This window comes from Eretmochelys imbricata, chromosome 9 (genome assembly GCF_965152235.1).
Source record: "Eretmochelys imbricata isolate rEreImb1 chromosome 9, rEreImb1.hap1, whole genome shotgun sequence".
Lineage (NCBI taxonomy): Eukaryota > Metazoa > Chordata > Testudines > Cheloniidae > Eretmochelys > Eretmochelys imbricata.
Window position 1 is genome coordinate 102,253,491 of NC_135580.1, and position 16,589 is coordinate 102,270,079.

Below are 16,589 nucleotides of genomic sequence, written 5' to 3' on the forward strand. Positions count from 1 at the left end.
CCCAGGGGCCCGGCCCTGCTCGTGGCCCCCCCCCCGCCCAGGGGCAGGGCCCTGCTCGTGGCCGCCCCTCGCTCTGCCCCCCCCCCGCCCAGGGGCACGGCCCTGCTCGTGGCCGCCCCTCGCTCTGCCCCCCCCCGCCCAGGGGCACGGCGCTTCTCCCCACTGCCCCCCAGCACCCAGCCCGGCGGCGGGCCGTACGGGCAGCGCTCCCTGACGGCGAGCAGCCCAGAGCCCGGCGCTGCGGTCCTATCGCAGCAGCCCCCGCGGCAGCGCCTCCCCCGGGCTCCGTCGCCGCTCACGGCCCAGGCGCCTCGCGGGCGGGCCGAGGCGGCCGCACTCGCCTCGCGCCGCCGCGGCCAGGCGCCGTTTCCCGCCCAACCGGCCGCGTGCGGAACGCTGGGAGCTGTAGTTCCCCGCCTGGCGTGCGGCAGGCCCCGGACACGACAGCTCCCAGAGGGGGCGGGGCGCTGGGCCCGCCTCTCCTTTATTGGCGGGAGCTGCCTTGCCCAGCGCTCTGATTGGCTTTGCAGGGCATGATGGACGGCCGCCCCCGTGTCTCTCTCCAATGAGGTTGTCGGCCCGACCTCCTCGCGATGAGTGGCAGGCGCTTAGCCAATGGGGCTTCTCGGCCCTTCCCCCTCCCGCAGTCGGACCCGCGCTGGTTCTGGAAGGTTCCGGGGAGCCGGGGCCGGGATGTCGGGGGTGCTGAGCGCCACGCTGAGCGGCCTCAACAGCGACTCCTACTGCGAGATCAGCCAGTACCGGGACCAGCACTTCCGGGTGCGCCGGCCGGCCGGAGGCGATCGGTGCCCGGGCCTCGGGGGGCGGGACAGGGACTGGGGAGCCCAGCGCCCGGGGAGCCCAGTGAGGGGCGGGGGGACAGAGCCTGAGGGGGGGGCAGAGCCTGCGGGGGTGCACAGCGCGGGGGGGGCAGGGGGCAGAGCCTGCGGGAGGGGCGGGAGGTTCACAGCACGGGGGGGACAGGGACAGAGCCTGAGGGAGGGGCGGGGGGTTCACAGCACGGGGGGGACAGGGACAGAGCCTGAGGGAGGGGCGGGGGCAGAGCCTGAGAGAGGGGCGGGGGGGTGCACAGCGCGGGGGGGCAGGGGCAGAGCCTGCGGGAGGGGCGGGGGGTGCACAGCACGGGGGGGACAGGGACAGAGCCTGAGGGAGGGGCGGGGGGTTCACAGCACGGGGGGGACAGGGACAGAGCCTGAGGGAGGGGCGGGGGGTGCACAGCGCGGGGGGGGGCAGAGCCTGCGGGGGGTGCACAGCGCGGGGGGGGCAGGGGCAGAGCCTGAGAGAGGGGCGGGGGGTTCACAGTGCCGGGGGGGGGGCAGGGACAGAGCCTGAGGGAGGGGCGGGGGGTGCACAGCGCGGGGGGGGGCAGAGCCTGTGGGGGGTGCACAGCGCGGGGGGGGCAAGGGCAGAGCCTGAGGGAGGGGCGGGGGGTTCACAGCACGGGGGGTCAGGGACAGAGCCTGAGGGAGGGAAGGGGGTGCACAGCGCCGGGGGGGGCAGGGGCAGAGCCTGAGGGAGGGGCGGGGGGTGCACAGCGCGGGGGGGGGGGCAGAGCCTGTGGGGGGTGCACAGCGCGGGGGGGCAAGGGCAGAGCCTGAGAGAGGGGCGGGGGGTTCACAGCGCCGGGGGGGGGCAGGGACAGAGCCTGCGGGAGGGGCGGGGGGTTCACAGCACGGGGGGTCAGGGACAGAGCCTGAGGGAGGGAAGGGGGTGCACAGCGCCGGGGGGGGGGCAGGGGCAGAGCCTGAGGGAGGGGCAGGGGGTGCACAGTGTTGGGGGACAGGGACAGAGCCTGAGGGAGGGAAGGGGGGTGCACAGCGCAGGGGGCAGAGCCTGCGGGAGGGGCGGGGGGTTCACAGCACGGGGGGGGCAGGGGCAGAGCCTGCGGGAGGGGCAGGGGGTTCACAGCACGGGGGGGACAGGGACAGAGCCTGAGGGAGGGGCGGGGGGTGCACAGTGCCGGGGGGGGCAGGGACAGAGCCTGAGGGAGGGGCGGGGGGTTCACAGCACGGATGGTCAGGGACAGAGCCTGCGGGGAGCCCAGGGCAAGTACAGCACGGGGGGGCGGGAGGTGCCTCAGGGAGGCAGGGGTCTCTGGGACAGGGAGCAGTGCATGGGGCGCAGCCTGGACATTCCTGCGCCTGATTCAGTGATTGCCAATTTTGCCATCTTGAACCCAGGCACTCCAGAACTCCGAGTAGGAGTAGCTGGAGTTGAAGGTGGGGGTCCCCAAATGGGCACATGTAATGGTCACACAGCCTCTGTGGGTCAAGCACCCACTGAAGAGCAGGTCACTCAGGCTGCACTTATTCTTCGTTGTGCTCTCAGGGTAGCCGGTACCTACAGGAGAAGGCCCTGAAGTTCTCGTCCACACTGTATGTGGGCAACCTGTCCTTTTACACCACTGAGGAGCAGATCCAGGAGCTCTTCTCCAAATGCGGAGATGTCAAGAGGATTGTCATGGGGCTGGACAAGGTCAAGAAAACCCCTTGTGGCTTCTGCTTTGTGGAGTATCCTTTGTCATTTACTGTTGCAATGGTTTTTCTCCCAGTGCTCTTTGATTGAATCACGTCATCCTATCATCTCTCTTGAACATGTTACAGAGTGTTCCTGGCCTTTCTGGAGGAGCTGGGTATGCAGCGTGATATGTTTGGCAAGCATGAAAGTTGTGAACTCTCAACATCACAGTACCAAACAGTTTCCTTCCCTTTACAGGGTCTACTTTCTCTCTCCCACACTGCCTCAGTCATAGACATTGCTGTGGTGCTTGCAATGAAAATTAAAACAATGGGACAGCCTCTTGTATTTTTTGTGTGTGTCACAGGGATTCCACACCATTTGGTCCCTTTATTTCCATCTCTTAAATTGATTTAATGGATTTTAAGGCCAGAAGGGATCATTGTGCTTATCTAATCCGATCTCCTGCATAGCAGAGGCCAGAGAATTTCACCAGGTGTTAAGACCATCTAGCTGTACCTTCCTCAGCCCATTCATTCTATAGATGAATGGGCTAGTACAGGGGTCAGCCTTTCAGAAGTGGTGTGCCGAGTCTTCATTTATTCACTTTAAGGTTTCATGTGCCAGTGATACATTTTAATGTTTTTTAGAAGGTCTCTGTAAGTCTGTGTATTATATAACTAAACTATTGTTGTATGTAAAGTAAACAAGGTTTTCAAAATGTTTAAGAAGCTTCATTTTAAATTAAAATGCTGATCTTGCGCTGCCGGCCTGGGGTTCCATTCACCTAGGCTGGCAGCAGGCTGAGCGGGGCCTGCGGCCAGGACCCCGGCTGGCAAGGAGCCAGCGGCCAGAACCCCAGACTGGCAGTGGGCTGAGCGACTCAGCCTGCTGCCACTCAGCCCACTGCCTGTCTGGGGTTCTATCCGCTGGCTCCTGCCAGCCAGGGTCCCAGCTGCCGGCCACTCTCAGCCCGCTGCCAGTCTGGCATCCCAGCCCTGTGCACATAGAGTGGGTACCTGCCTTCTCCCTGGTTCTAGCCCATTATCTTCCTCTCTCTCTGCACTGAGCTAAGGGTGGGAGTGCACTGAGCACAGGGCTGGGGTGAAGGAGCAGGCTGGGGGTTAGGATGCAGGATCTGGCCGGGAGCTAGAATGAGGGAGGGGGCTCAGGGTTGGGGCAGGAGGTTTGGGTGTGGAGTGCTTACGTGGGCAGCTCCCATTTGGTGCAAGGGGTGGGGGTGGGAATGTGGGGGTGCAAGAGTCAGGGCTGGGGTTGTTCAGGGGTCAGGGCAGAGGGCTGGGAGGGTGGGGGTGCTCCCAGCCCCCTGCCCAGAGCGGCTCACTGCAGGGGGCTGGAGGGGATATGCCCTGATTCCACCTCCCTTCTCTGAGACCCCGTCCCCACCTCTTCTCCATCTCCTCCCCGGCTCCACTTCTCCCCCTCCCTTGCAAGAGCCATCAGCTGATCCAGGGAGAGGAGGAGGGGCAGGAACCCAGCATGCTGGGGGAAGAGGCGGGGAGCTCGCCTGCCCTGCAGCAGCAGCCGGCAGGACCAAGCTTCTTCACCCTTCCCCTGCTGGGGGCGAGGGCGGAGAAGAGCGGGCCAGGGCGGGCAGGATTTTTAATGGCACGCTGCTGCCTGCCAGGGTCCCAGCCTGGGTTTGGCAGCGGGCTGAGCGGGGCGGGCGGCTGGGACCCAGCAGGCAGCAGCATGCCATTAAAAATCGGCTTGTGTGCCGTCTTTGGCACGCGTGCCATTGGTTGCCGACCCTTGGGCTAGTACAATAGCCTCGTGTGGGTTTTTTTGTACTTTACCTTGATTTTAACCAATAAAACATGGATGTATAAACTATCAGTTTTACAACCCCAGTTTCTTTAGCAGCGGCAGCAGCAATCGCAGCAGAGATTGTCAAGGAGGGGCCAGCCAAGACAAGCTGTTGGCAATCGCCCTTTAATGAAGAATTCATGATCCTGGCTCTCCTTAGGCACAGGCTACTTTCCTAGCCCAGTCTTAGGCCTCTCCCCTTTCCATTCACCCTGTAGACTCTAGTGTAGAATAAAGAGGATTGTTAAACTGTTACATAAGCAAGGCTGGAAACAGGACCAGTGCAGGTTCGAATCCTCAAAACCATTCAGAAGATCCTGACCCCAAAACAAATGCACTTAGCAACCTGATGGCAGGCTTGTCCTGCTTGCTTCATCTCTTTCTGATGTGAGAGATGCCCCGCTACTTCCTTCTCTGCATTGGTACTACTGTACAAAGGTGCAGCATGTTGCTGTGCAAGGAGGGAGCTATAATCAGATGGCCGTAAATAGAGCCGTTGGCTCTGTCAAGAATACTGGTGTCTATTGGCTTGGGAGGCCAGACTCCACCGTGCTGTGAATACCATTCTCCTCCTCTTTGCTCATGAGCAGCTGGGGTTCACCAGCTTAACAACACTTGGAGTCTTCCTTATAACAAATTCCAGATATTACACAAGAGCAGATGCTGAGCATGCAATGAGGTTTATCAATGGCACTCGGCTGGATGACCGGATCATCAGGACTGACTGGGATGCAGGGTTTAAGGAGGGACGACAATTTGGGAGAGGAAAGACTGGAGGACAGGTAAAGGGAGTACTAGCATCAGCACTGAGCCTGGCTTCCTTGGGGCTGGGGGCTGGGGCTGGGGGGTGCTACCTTTGCCTGATCCAGTACGAAGGCGGACGTGCGTGGCGGACCCAGTAACGAACTGAAGTTAATCCAAAGTCGTTCGAAGAGCTGATTATATAGTAGCACTAGAGTTGGAGCGTGGTGCTTAATGTCACTTGCAAGTTTGGATCCCAAGCTTCCTATGGCCCAAAGGAAACGTTGCTCTCTCCTCAACCTAGTCTTCTCAAAAGCGTGCAGGACTCAAGGTGGGGAGTGAGAAACAGGATAATAATGGGGATGGCATGGTTGTAAGGTTTGTCTAATCATCAAACAATACCCACCAATCAGAAGGTAAGATTCCTTCCCACATTTCTGCCCAGGTTTCCAGCTTTGGGCTCAAGCCTTGGTGATTCATAAAGGTGAACTGCAAAGCAAAATCAAGCAGTGTTTTGCCCTTCCCTGTTGCTTTGTTATGGCTAAAGATGATCCCACCATTAGAAATGTGAGATCTTCTCATTAGTCACCTTGATAATGGTTCCTTGGCAAGATATTTCAGGGAGTTGCAAGGGCTTGTAACCCACCACCAATGGAGTGGAAAGAGGATGCTGATTCTTAGAATGTCTGTGTCTAGGCAGGTGCAGAATGCTAATTTCTGTGTTGTTGCTTTGCCTCAGGTGCGAGACGAGTACCGGACAGACTATGATGTGGGAAGAGGTGGCTTTGGCAAGATCATTCAGATGCAGAAAACCAATCACCAGACTATAATCTACTAATTGCCTAATCTGTCCTAGCACATAGAGGGGCTGTGTCTCTCCGCAGCTAGTCCTGTCCTGGCCCTTTGGATGGGGATGTGGAGTGGAAGCCAAGTTTCAGCAAAAGGCAATCCCCCTTAGACTGGCTGTTTGACATTTGTTCATTCCTTATATCTTCTGGGCTGGAATGGCTGTTCTGCCCTGATACAGGGCAGCAAGAAAATAGAGCGGCCAACTCTACAGGATTTCTCACTAAGAATAAGTGCAGCATGTCACGCTCAGACTTCTGCCTCCAGTTGTCATTACAGCTGAGGTTGCTTTAGAGCACAGATTTCTGAGAAATACAACAGCCGTCAAAGCCCTCCTGGCTGCTTGTGCAGCTCTGCGGTAGGGGCAGGAGTTTAAAATATGTAATTTACAATCTTGTCTGGTGCTCTAAAGCATTGTTGCTGGTATAAGTTAGAGAAGCAAGGCAAGATCTTACTGGTCACTTGCGAGTGCTTGTCTGCACTCCTGGCCCTTAGCTTAGTCAGTCCTGCAGTGTCATAGTCCTTGCTGTACCTGTGGTGTTACCTGGCTGTTGCAGAGCCTCACTATTACACCATGGTTTTGTTTGTGTCTTTGGGTTTTTTAAATAAATGTTGAGTCCTGTACCTACTGCAGTTTGTGCTTCATTGCCATTGGGTATGTGGCAGGGTTTCTGGTGGACACCTCCTGTTGGCAGGTCAGAGCTGCTCTCATCTGACCACAGTGGGGGAGATGAGTCTTGCATGCTGTTGTTTGGGTCTTCCCTTTGATGCTGGCCTCACTTGTCTTCCCATTGCACTCTGTGCTAGTAGCTGGTTTGTCACCAGATGAAAAGCATTGGTAAACTTAGTCACCTGCTTGTAATAAGATGAAGACTCAGCCCACAGTTCCCCACATCAGCGAATGCTGGGAAGTCTCCCCATTTCCTACCATCGCAGTCAGTGCCAAGTCTTGTAACAGAGTATATGAATCATCGTGAATGCCCAGAGCGCACTTGAGGCCAGATCAGGAAGCAGGAGCTGCAAGCCTACTGCTGTGCTAAAAGCCAGTTTAGCTGGCTACGGGGGAATCACCCTAGTGAAGAGCATGGCCAAGGTTGCTCTGACTTGTGACTGGGGTCTGAGGAGCCCTCAGGAGCAAGGAACCGCAAAGGTGAAACTCAGTAAGCGCTGTCGACAGCAAGTTCTGCTCGGTGACTCTACGTAAGTCAAGCCTTGACTGTGAGTTGGTTTGAGGTCATGTAAGCACCAATTGCTTGTCCCTGCATAATGAGGTGTCACAATGGTCTCTTCTTTTGCAGGTTTCAGAGGAGCAGCCGTGTTAGTCTGTATTCACAAAAAGAACAGGAGGACTTGTGGCACCTTAGAGACTAACCAATTTATTTGAGCATTCTTCTTTTGCATTAGATCACATATTTTTAGAGCAGCTCATGGCCTCTGAGCTTCAGAGGAAGCAGGGGCTGCCTCTGTCCTATTCAGTGGCAGGACATGACCAGGCATCCAAACTAAGCTGTGGTTACACTGAGTTACCCAACAGCCTTGATGACTAAGGGATAATCACCCAAGAAGTGTTTAGGGAGGCACAGCCACTTATAGGAAAACAGAAGCAGAGTGTCAGGGAGAATCTCTCACAGCTGTCAGGCTGTAGGAGTGTCTCCCAGGACAAGGAGTAGAACTTCACAGGATCAAACGTACAACAGGGAATAACCCTTCTCTAACCCGATGCCACTCACCCATGGAGGAGTGGCTGTGACCCATGAGGTCCCTTCTATGTGATAGGAGAGAGCAGCTGGAAATCTACAGCAGCCTGAGCAGGTGTTGGAAGCATCAGTGTTCCTCGATTATAAGCTACTGGGAGCAGACACTGTCTTTGTTTCTCTGTAAAGCGCCATAAACACGAGTGGTGCTACGCCCAAGCCCCCTTCCCCACTGTTGTCAGGACAGGGAGTGTCTCAGGGCTCCCCCTATAGCACAGCAGCCTTGTGCCTTCATTAGCAGAGTCCCTGAACATCCAGGACAGACTCCTCAGGTGGCATAATCTCAGGAAGCAGCACCATACCGTGCAGTGAAGTTTCTGACAGTTCCTGCTCTGTAGGAACAGCACCTCTGGAAGGTTGCTAGTCCAGACAGATGAGTTCCCTTCCCATTTCATGCATGATGCAAAGGAGAAATCCGTACTCTCACTTATTTATTTAGATATATATTAGCCTAGAGGGATCCATCACAAACATTACATTAACAGTAAGGGCCACTGCCAGTAGATAAAGACTTGGGAGCCCTACTCTGGGGAAAAGATGGTGGGAGTGGAGGGGAGGTGGGTCTCAGTCCAGTTCTTAGTGAACAGGTGTTTACATCACACCATCCTACACCAATTAGAACTGGCCTCACTGATAGTGTCATCAGAGGGCAATGACTGGATGAGCCATTGGGACTGGCCTCATTCCCACCCTAGCTGAGCTCCTTGCTGTGCCTAGAAGAGTCAGTCTCCAGGACTGCCATTCAGGCCCCTTTCACCAGCACACCAACAGAAATTTTCACCAGGACCCAATAGAAATTCCACACAGCTCAGAAGCAAACACAGAGACTGCTCCTCCCAGTCTTGAGAAGTAACACATTGAAAGCAGGAGATCTCTTTTCAGTGACCAAGGGCCAGACTGCTTTTGCAGAACCAAGATGCTGAGGGACACAGATCACACTAACTTCCGCCACAGGGTCTCAAACTACCCACCAGCCCTTTTGGAAACGGGGACTGTGCATCTTCCTCTGCTCATGCAGTGGAACTAGGACCTGGCCAAGCACCATGGACTGAATGCCACGGGAACAAAGAGAGCCCAGCCTTTGTGTGCACATTGCCACAGGCTCCTCACACCCACCAGCCCCAGGGAAAGCAGAGAAAGAAGTACACCTTTGTCCACGCTGAGCTGCATGGGAAGGAAAAGCTTGATTGTAATTGCCCTTAAGTGAATGTTGCCTGGGGCTGGAGGAGAGGGGTAAAGTTGTGACTGTGATCCTGATCCTGCCATGGGGTGCCTTTCCCCAGTTGATCCCAAGGGACTTACAGACCTCCCGAGACACAAGTAGGATGAGGCTTGGCAGTGTAGCTGCCTTGCTAGGAAACAGCACAGGCTCATCCCCATTCAGCAGTGGGTCCCTGACCCTCTTCACACACCTGTGCAGACCCCAAGGACAGGGCAGGCTCAGTGGCAGGAAGCCCGCAAACATGGTCTCTGGGGTGGATGGTGGGTAAGGCCCCAGCTCACTCGTTCTAACAGTTGGTATAATCTCCTTTGATCCAGTAACAAATCTAAGCAAACTTGGGGGCTGTGAAGCGAACAGCCACATTACAGCCATGCTGCTCCCCAGCCACTTGTGACCTGAGAAGATCCCAATGACCTTCCTCTCCCACTTGTGCTGCTTGGGGTCCCACATCTTGCCATAGACCCCAGAGGCACCAGGCCTGGCATCACAGTGCTGGTAGTTGAGGTGGGCTGTCTCATCCTCCACACCACAGAACTGGTAAACCAGCTCGCCAGGCCAGTCACTGTCAAACCCAGAGAAATGGATCCTCTTCCCAGCCATGTCCTCCACTGCCAGTACCACCATCAGCATCATGTAGGGGCGCGGATGGGGTCTGCACAGCTCCAGCAGGGCATAATCCCTGTGTTGATGGAATCAGAGCCCCAGATCCAACCCTTGGGCACCTGTGTGCACTTCACCAGCGCTCAGTGCATCACCAGCTTCCCTAGCTCAGTCTCACTCCCAGTGTTCTGGGCCCGTGTTAAGAAGCCCACCTTGATTTTCGTGGCGCCCTTGATATAGTCTTTGCCATCATGGCTGCAGTGGGCAGCGGTGAACACGTGGTGCTCAGACACCACACACCAGTGCACCCTGTGGAGATTTTGACTGCAGCAGAGAAGGGGAAGTTCAGCAGAAAACGGTGCCCGCTGAGAGAAAATCGCCCATCTGTGCCTCTGCCTCTCCATGCTGCCCACAAATGGGCCCAGCTCCACTGTGGTAAGTGTGAGGATACCTCTGGCATACACAGTCTCAGAGGACAGGTGGTCCTGGAAATCCTGGGGGACCAGGCTCGCCTCTCGCTGGCCACACGCCTCATCGCAGTGCATTGTCAGCTTCAGGACTGGCTGAGCCAGAACTGCGGCTTGGGTAGCAGCAGTGTGGACTAAGGAATGAGAGCAGGGATCGGGTCACCTGAGGCAGTGCTGGGAAGAAGGGCTGGCAAGAAAAATAGGGCAGCAACCACCTGCAGGCAAATCATTGTGCAGAACCTGCAAAGGCACGACAAGGAGAAAATTAATCCATATGACAGACTCCTCCCAGTGGGGCCCAAAGGGCTGGCCCCCAATGCCAGGAGCTTGAAGTCGGAGCATTGTGACTGTGTTGCTCACAGCCAGGCTGTTGCCACATACATGCAGTAGAATCATAGAATATTAGGGTTGGAAGGGACCTCAGGAGGTCATCTAGTCCAACCCCCTGCTCAAAGCAGGGCCCATCCCCAATTAAATCATCCCAGCCAGGGCTTTGTCAAGCCTGACCTTAAAAACTTCTAAGGAAGGAGATTCCACCACCTCCCAAGGCAACGCATTCCAGTGTTTCACCACCCTCCTAGTGAAAAAGTTTTTCCTAATATCCAACCTAAACCTTCCCCACTGCAACTTGAGACCATTACTCCTGTCCTCTTCCACCACTGAGAATAGTCTAGAACCATCCTCTCTGGAATCCCCTTTCAGGTAGTTGAAAGCAGCTATCAAATCCCCCGTCATTCTTCTCTTCTGCAGACTAAACAATCCCAGTTCCCTCAGCCTCTCCTCATAAGTCATGTGTTCCAGACCCCTAATCATTTTTGTTGCCCTTCGCTGGACTCTCTCCAATTTATCCACATCCTTCTTGTAGTGTGGGGCCCAAAACTGGACACAGTACTCCAGATGAGGCCTTGCCAATGTCGAATAGAGGGGGACAATCACGTCCCTCGATCTGCTCACTATGCCCCTACTTATACATCCCAAAATGCCATTGGCCTTTTTGGCAACAAGGGCACACTGCTGGCTCATATCCAGCTTCTCGTCCACTGTCACCCCTAGGTCCTTTTCCGCAGAACTGCTGCCTAGCCATTTGGTCCCTAGTCTGTAGCGGTGCATTGGATTCTTCCGTCCTAAGTGCAGGACCCTGCACTTATCCTTATTGAACCTCATCAGATTCTTTTGGCCCAATCCTCCAATTTGTCTAGGTCCCTCTGTATCCTATCCCTGCCCTCCAGCGTATCTACCACTCCTCCCAGTTTAGTATCATCCGCAAATTTGCTGAGAATGCAATCCACACCATCCTCCAGATCATTTATGAAGATATTGAACAAAGAACAGTATGTGGGGCGGGTCAGAACCTGCCTGGTGCTTAGTGACTATCAACCCAATCAAGCCTTTGCCTTTAGGAGCCTGAGCTCCCAGTGCTCCACTGCCAGCAGGCCCTGCAGCACAGACCCTTGCAGATGTGTATAGGCCACAGGCGGATGAGGTTTCCTCGTTCACTTCAATAGCTCTAGCTGCCTGTTGGATGATTTTCTGCATTCCAGGATTTGCACCTCCAAGGACAGCTGACAGCAACTCCTCACATTCCAACAGGGAACTGCCACCTTCCCAGAGGACAAGGAATTTACTCCTCCCACCTATTTTCAGTGGATTAACCATATAACTGCTCTACCCAGGAATAAGCCACTGGGGCTACCAGCAGGGGCAGTAATCAATACAATTGTCTCCCCTAGGAGGCTGATTCTGTAACTTCAAAACAAATTTGCACAGGCAGTCTAAATACACACAGCCTTTCACAGCTTTCCTGCTCTAAATATACACAGAGAGAAGGGAATCCCCTCCACAGACACCTGCAGGAGGAGTGTCCCTCAGCCAACAGCTCCTGTGTTAAGGAAGCTGCTTAAACCCAACCCCAACAGGGCCACCTGGAAAGCCCCTGTACCCACAGCCAGGTCTTGTCAGAATATTTTCTTCTGTTAAAAAAATGTGGAAGTTAATTTTGTATAAAAATTAGAGGAGAGCACTGGCTGGAGCCAGGCAGAGCAGCAGGCACTGTGCAGGCTTTCTGCACACCAAGGGCTTCAATTCGGACCTGCAGCCCCCACAGCTGTGCCAGCCTTGGGTTTCCCACACACACAGCTCTAGTAATGCACCTCAGCCTTGAGCCTACTGTTCCTGTCACTGTGCAAATGCATCTCAGCTTGACCCGCCAGCCAGTACTTCTAGGTCTGAACATTTTCTGGTTGCCAACCATATCAAACCACTTTGTGGGCTGTGCAAAAAAGTAGTTGAAAGGTAGTCAAAAGTCCATTTTATTTATTTATTGTTACCCTAGAAGGCCCTGCTATGAACAAACCCAGGCTCAAGTTGTGAGCAAAATGTTCCATGGCTGCAGCCTGTTTGAGACTCTCCAGGATACGAGTGAACCTTCCTCACTTGGCTTGGTGTTTACTGGCAGCTTCTGTGTGATCAAGAAAGTTAAAGAAATTGGAAAATTTCTTTAATTCTGGAGGGACCATGCACCAGGGGCATTCCAGAGGCTCCATCTGCCACACTCCTGTTGCCCCAGCCTACCCAACTGGCATCATAGCTGGAGGGAGGGATTAGAGAGAAAACCACAAACACACTTATTTGTTAGTCTCTAAGGTGCCACAAGTACACCTTTTCTTTTTGCAGATACAGACTAATATGGCTACTACTCTGAAACTTACGGAACAGATTCCCTTTCAGCAATTTCTCTGAAAGCTGAAACTGCCACCTGGTGGCAGAACAGGAAGAGCCCTTGGGGAGATGGGGCCTCTGAGTGGTACATGCTAGACACACTAGCGTTCCATACAAGGCTCTCTGCTCTCCAGGGCTGGTACTTGGCCATAGACACTTCTCTTCAAGGACTTTGTTCAAACTCTCTCACTGCCCATTGTGTTGGAGTCCTTAATGCTGCATTTGCCACTTTCCTCTTATCCAGCTCCCGCCACCACCACACACCATCTTACTTAAGAGGGACGCACACACCTACCCTAGTAATCTGATAACCATGCTTCTCCTTACCCAGCAACAGGTAACCCTCCCAGGTGCTTTCCTCCCCCCATAAGTCAGGCCTCTTCCAAACTCAGGAGACCCAGCTCACACACACATGCATGCACAGGTCCTTAGGCAACCTGGCAAGGCTCTAGTAAAAAGGAATGAGAGGGGCACACCCAGGAAACAAAAGCATCTCTCTCATGCCTGCAACATGCTTGGGCTCAGGCAAGCAACAGAACGAAAGGGGAAGGCGCCTTATAATGACTCCATTATTCATTTCCCCTTTTTGATGTTTTGAGCTGCACATTGAAGTTAATATGGCCCTTGTGAAGAACAGACACTGCCCTAGGGGCCTGCTGAGAAGGGGCAGGTGTCATCCCTGACAGCTCCTCAAGCCCAGAATAGAGCTAAAAGGGGATAAGAAAGAGCAGAGTTCAGGCTGCCTTTCACATCCCTTCCACAGCACAGCAAACTGCAGAGCAATGGGACTTCCTCTTGGGTTTCAAACCTGGAGAAAGCTGTCAAGATGAAGACATGTAACTGTCAGGTGTTACCACTAAGGAAGCATGAAGGGAAGTATTGTCTAGTGGCTAAAGCACAGGACTGAGAATCGGAAGATGTGGGGTAAAATTCCCCCTGACACAGACTCACTGGGTGACCTCAGGCAAGAAATTTCCACTCTGTCTCCCTGCCGCTTCCCAGCTTGCAGAAGGGGAATCATGACACTTGCCTACCGGGGGACTGTGAAGGGTTCTGAGATCTAGTGCTTTCCATTTCAGGGTACAGGCAAAGCACTATAAAACAGACAGTCAAAATCAAGTTCTGAAGCCCATTTTTGCTGGAAAGGTAAATCCCCCAAAATAGATGAATGTACATGTAATTTGTCATACAGTATCAGTCTCATGCAGTAATTAATGCTTCTTAGACTGGTACAAGAATAACCACAACACAGAATGTAAGTTATAATCAGCTTTCTCCAAAATCTAAGAGAGGTTCTGTCCAAACAGACAAGGCACCATCTGGATCCATCATTTGAGAAGCAAAATTCAAAGCAGATCAAGCTTCTAGTCTCTAACCTACACTTGGCAGTAAATAAAAGGGGCTTACAGTTATAACAGCAATTCTCCCAGCATGCTCTGAGGTAAGGGTTTGTTGGATAGTCACAGTGCTGAGTATTTTACAGCATAAGCTCCTCAGGGCAGGAACTGTGTGTTGATTTGTCTGGAAAGCCTCTTGCACATTCTTGGTGCTATCCAGGTAAACATTATATCCCCATCTGGTTAATGGAGACAAAGAGAAGGGGAAGGGATTGGAGGGGTCTCATGTTCTGTGTATATAAATCTCCCCACTGTATTTTCCACCGAATGCATCCGATGAAGTGAGCTGTAGCTCACGAAAGCTCATGCTCTAATAAATTTGTTAGTCTCTAAGGTGCCACAATAACTCCTTTTCTTTCAGCAAAGACTGTTACTGTAGCAAAAGGCCATACAGCCAGTCAGCAGCAGAGCCAGAAGAATTACTTCTTTAGTGCTTGTCTTGATTGCAACATTCCTACTAATACATCCCAGAATGATATTTGCTTTTCATGCAACAGTATAGGGTTGACTCATTTACTTTGTGATCCACTATAAACACCCATAGCCTTTTCTGCAATACTCCTCCCCAGGGAATCCCCATTTTGTATTTGGGCAATTGATTATTCCTTCCTAAGTGCAGTACTTTGCATTTGTCCTTATTAAATTTCATCTTATTTAATTCAGAAATTTCTCTAGTTTGTCAAAACCATTTTGAATTCTAATCCTGTCCTCCAAAGCAGTTACAACCTTTCCCAGCTTGGTATCATCTGCAAACTTGACAGAGGTACTCTCTGGGCCAGGGATGGGCAAACTATGGCCCGTGAGCCGTTTTAAGCTGGCCAGCCAGCTCCTACTGGGGAGCAGGGTCTGGGACTTGCCCTGCTCCGGTACTGCACCACCACACCTGCTCTAGCGCTCCAGTCGGGGCACTGGGTCAGGGCCGCACCACGCAGCTCCCGGAAACAGCTGAATGGCCCCACTCCAGCTCCTACGCACTCCAATGGGAGCTACAGGGGCAGTGCCTGGGGATGGGGCAGTGTGCAGAGCCGCCTGGCTGCGCCCTCATGTAGGTGCTGGAGAAGGGACATACCACTGATTCTGGGAGCCACTTGAGGTAAGCGCTGCTTGGAGCCTACACCCCTGAGCCTCTCCTCACGCCCCAGCCCCCTGCCCTGATCCCCCTCCTGCTCTCCAAACCCCTCGATCCCAGTCCAGGGCACCTGCCTGCACCCCAAATTCCTCATTGCCAGCCCCACTCCAGAGCCTGCACCCCCAACCAGAGCCCTCACCCCCTCCTGCACGCCAACCCCAATTTTGTGAGCATTCATAAGAACGGCCAGACTGGGTCATGGTCCATCCAGCCCCGTGTCCTGTCTACCAACAGTGGCCAGTGCCTGGTGCCCCAGAGGGAGTGAACGGAACAGGTCATCATCAAGTGCTCCATTCCCAGCTTCTGGAAAACAGAGGCTAGGGACACCATCCCTGCCCATCCTGGCTAATAGTCATTGATGGACCTATTCTCCATGAATTTATCTAGTTCATTTTTGAACCCTGTTATGGTCTTGACCTTCACAACATCCTCCGGGATGGAGTTCTACAGGTTGACTGTGAGTTGTGTGAAGAAATATTTCCTTTTGTTTTAAATCTGCTGCCCATTAATTTCATTTGGTACCCCTAGTTCTTGTGTTATGAGAAGTAGTAAACACTTCCTTATCTACTTTCTCCACACCAGTCATGATTTTATAGACCTCAATCCCATCTCCCCTTAGCCGTCTCTTTTCCAAGCTGAAAAGTCCCAGTTTTATTAATCTCTCTTCATATGGGCCCCTAGACAATCTCTATTCCCAGATGTGGCCCTCAGGCCAAAAAGTTTGCCCACGCCAGCTCTGGGCAATTATCCAAATAATTTATGAAGGTATTTAATAGAAATGGACAAAGGACACTTAACAGTTGCTTGAGCTATAGGGTCAGAGTAGCTTGGGCAAGACAGGCATGTGATCACCACTCTCCACAGCTCACAGCCCACTCCTATGACTGCTTGGATTTCTGCCTGTCTTTTGCATGAGTATCCAGCTGTTCAACGAAAAGCCCAGCAGTCCTGGGGTTTACTAAGTCTTGCTGCTATGGAGCATCCAGCAAATCACAATACCCTCTCTCTCCCCCTAGTGGGGCTGGCGGTTCTCTGAAGGTACCTGGGCCCAGGCCGCCATTTTACTTACATAATCATCACCTTGCATTGCCGGTGGGGCAGGCAGCCACTGTTGTGTCCGGTAGGGCTCCTGCCCACCCTGCAGGGGCTGGCATGGCTTTGTCAGTGTCTTTTCCAGGGCTAGAGATTCGCACTAACTGCAGAGTGGCAGGCCAGGCTGCTTTCCCATTGAACACGGCCCTGCTGTCTGCTCCTATCTCTGGAGAGTACAGAGAGCAGCTGCTCTCCTGTCAGTAAGGAAGATCATGATCTGCCCTGGTTACAAAGCATTCGCTTCTATGTCTTGGGGAGATGGGATTGTCCAGCTCACCCTGCTGCTTCTGCCTTAATGTGGAGAAGAGGAAGCAGGTG

At 53.7% G+C, this 16,589-nt stretch overlaps 1 protein-coding gene and 1 pseudogene across 2 annotated transcripts; one reads left to right on the forward strand and one right to left on the reverse strand.

The window, feature by feature from the left end:
* Positions 1–623: 623 nt before the first annotated feature.
* LOC144270327 (nuclear cap-binding protein subunit 2) lies at positions 624–6,516 on the forward strand. Of its 2 annotated transcripts, none has more exons than XM_077826718.1 (4): positions 624–780; positions 2,350–2,531; positions 4,949–5,087; positions 5,786–6,516. In XM_077826718.1, the coding sequence occupies exons 1-4, from the start codon at positions 694–696 to the stop codon at positions 5,882–5,884; spliced, it is 507 nt and encodes a 168-aa protein (XP_077682844.1). In that variant the 5' UTR covers positions 624–693; the 3' UTR covers positions 5,885–6,516. The 2 variants fall into 2 exon arrangements, with proteins under 2 accessions (XP_077682844.1, XP_077682845.1); XM_077826719.1 differs by having other exon boundaries at positions 636–780; positions 2,355–2,531.
* Positions 6,517–8,984: 2,468 nt separating this feature from the next.
* On the reverse strand, positions 8,985–10,167 carry LOC144270599 (serine protease 23-like; annotated as a pseudogene).
* Between the last annotated feature and the right edge of the window lie 6,422 nt (positions 10,168–16,589).

Bases quoted from the DNA above. Each gene is read 5' to 3' on its own strand.
- LOC144270327 (XM_077826718.1), top strand. From the start codon at position 694: ATGTCGGGGGTGCTGAGCGCCACGCTGAGCGGCCTCAACAGCGACTCC. The intron at 2,532-4,948 runs GTATCCTTTGTC...AACAAATTCCAG, and splicing joins TGTGGCTTCTGCTTTGTGGA to ATATTACACAAGAGCAGATG. The intron at 5,088-5,785 runs GTAAAGGGAGTA...GCTTTGCCTCAG, and splicing joins GAGGAAAGACTGGAGGACAG to GTGCGAGACGAGTACCGGAC.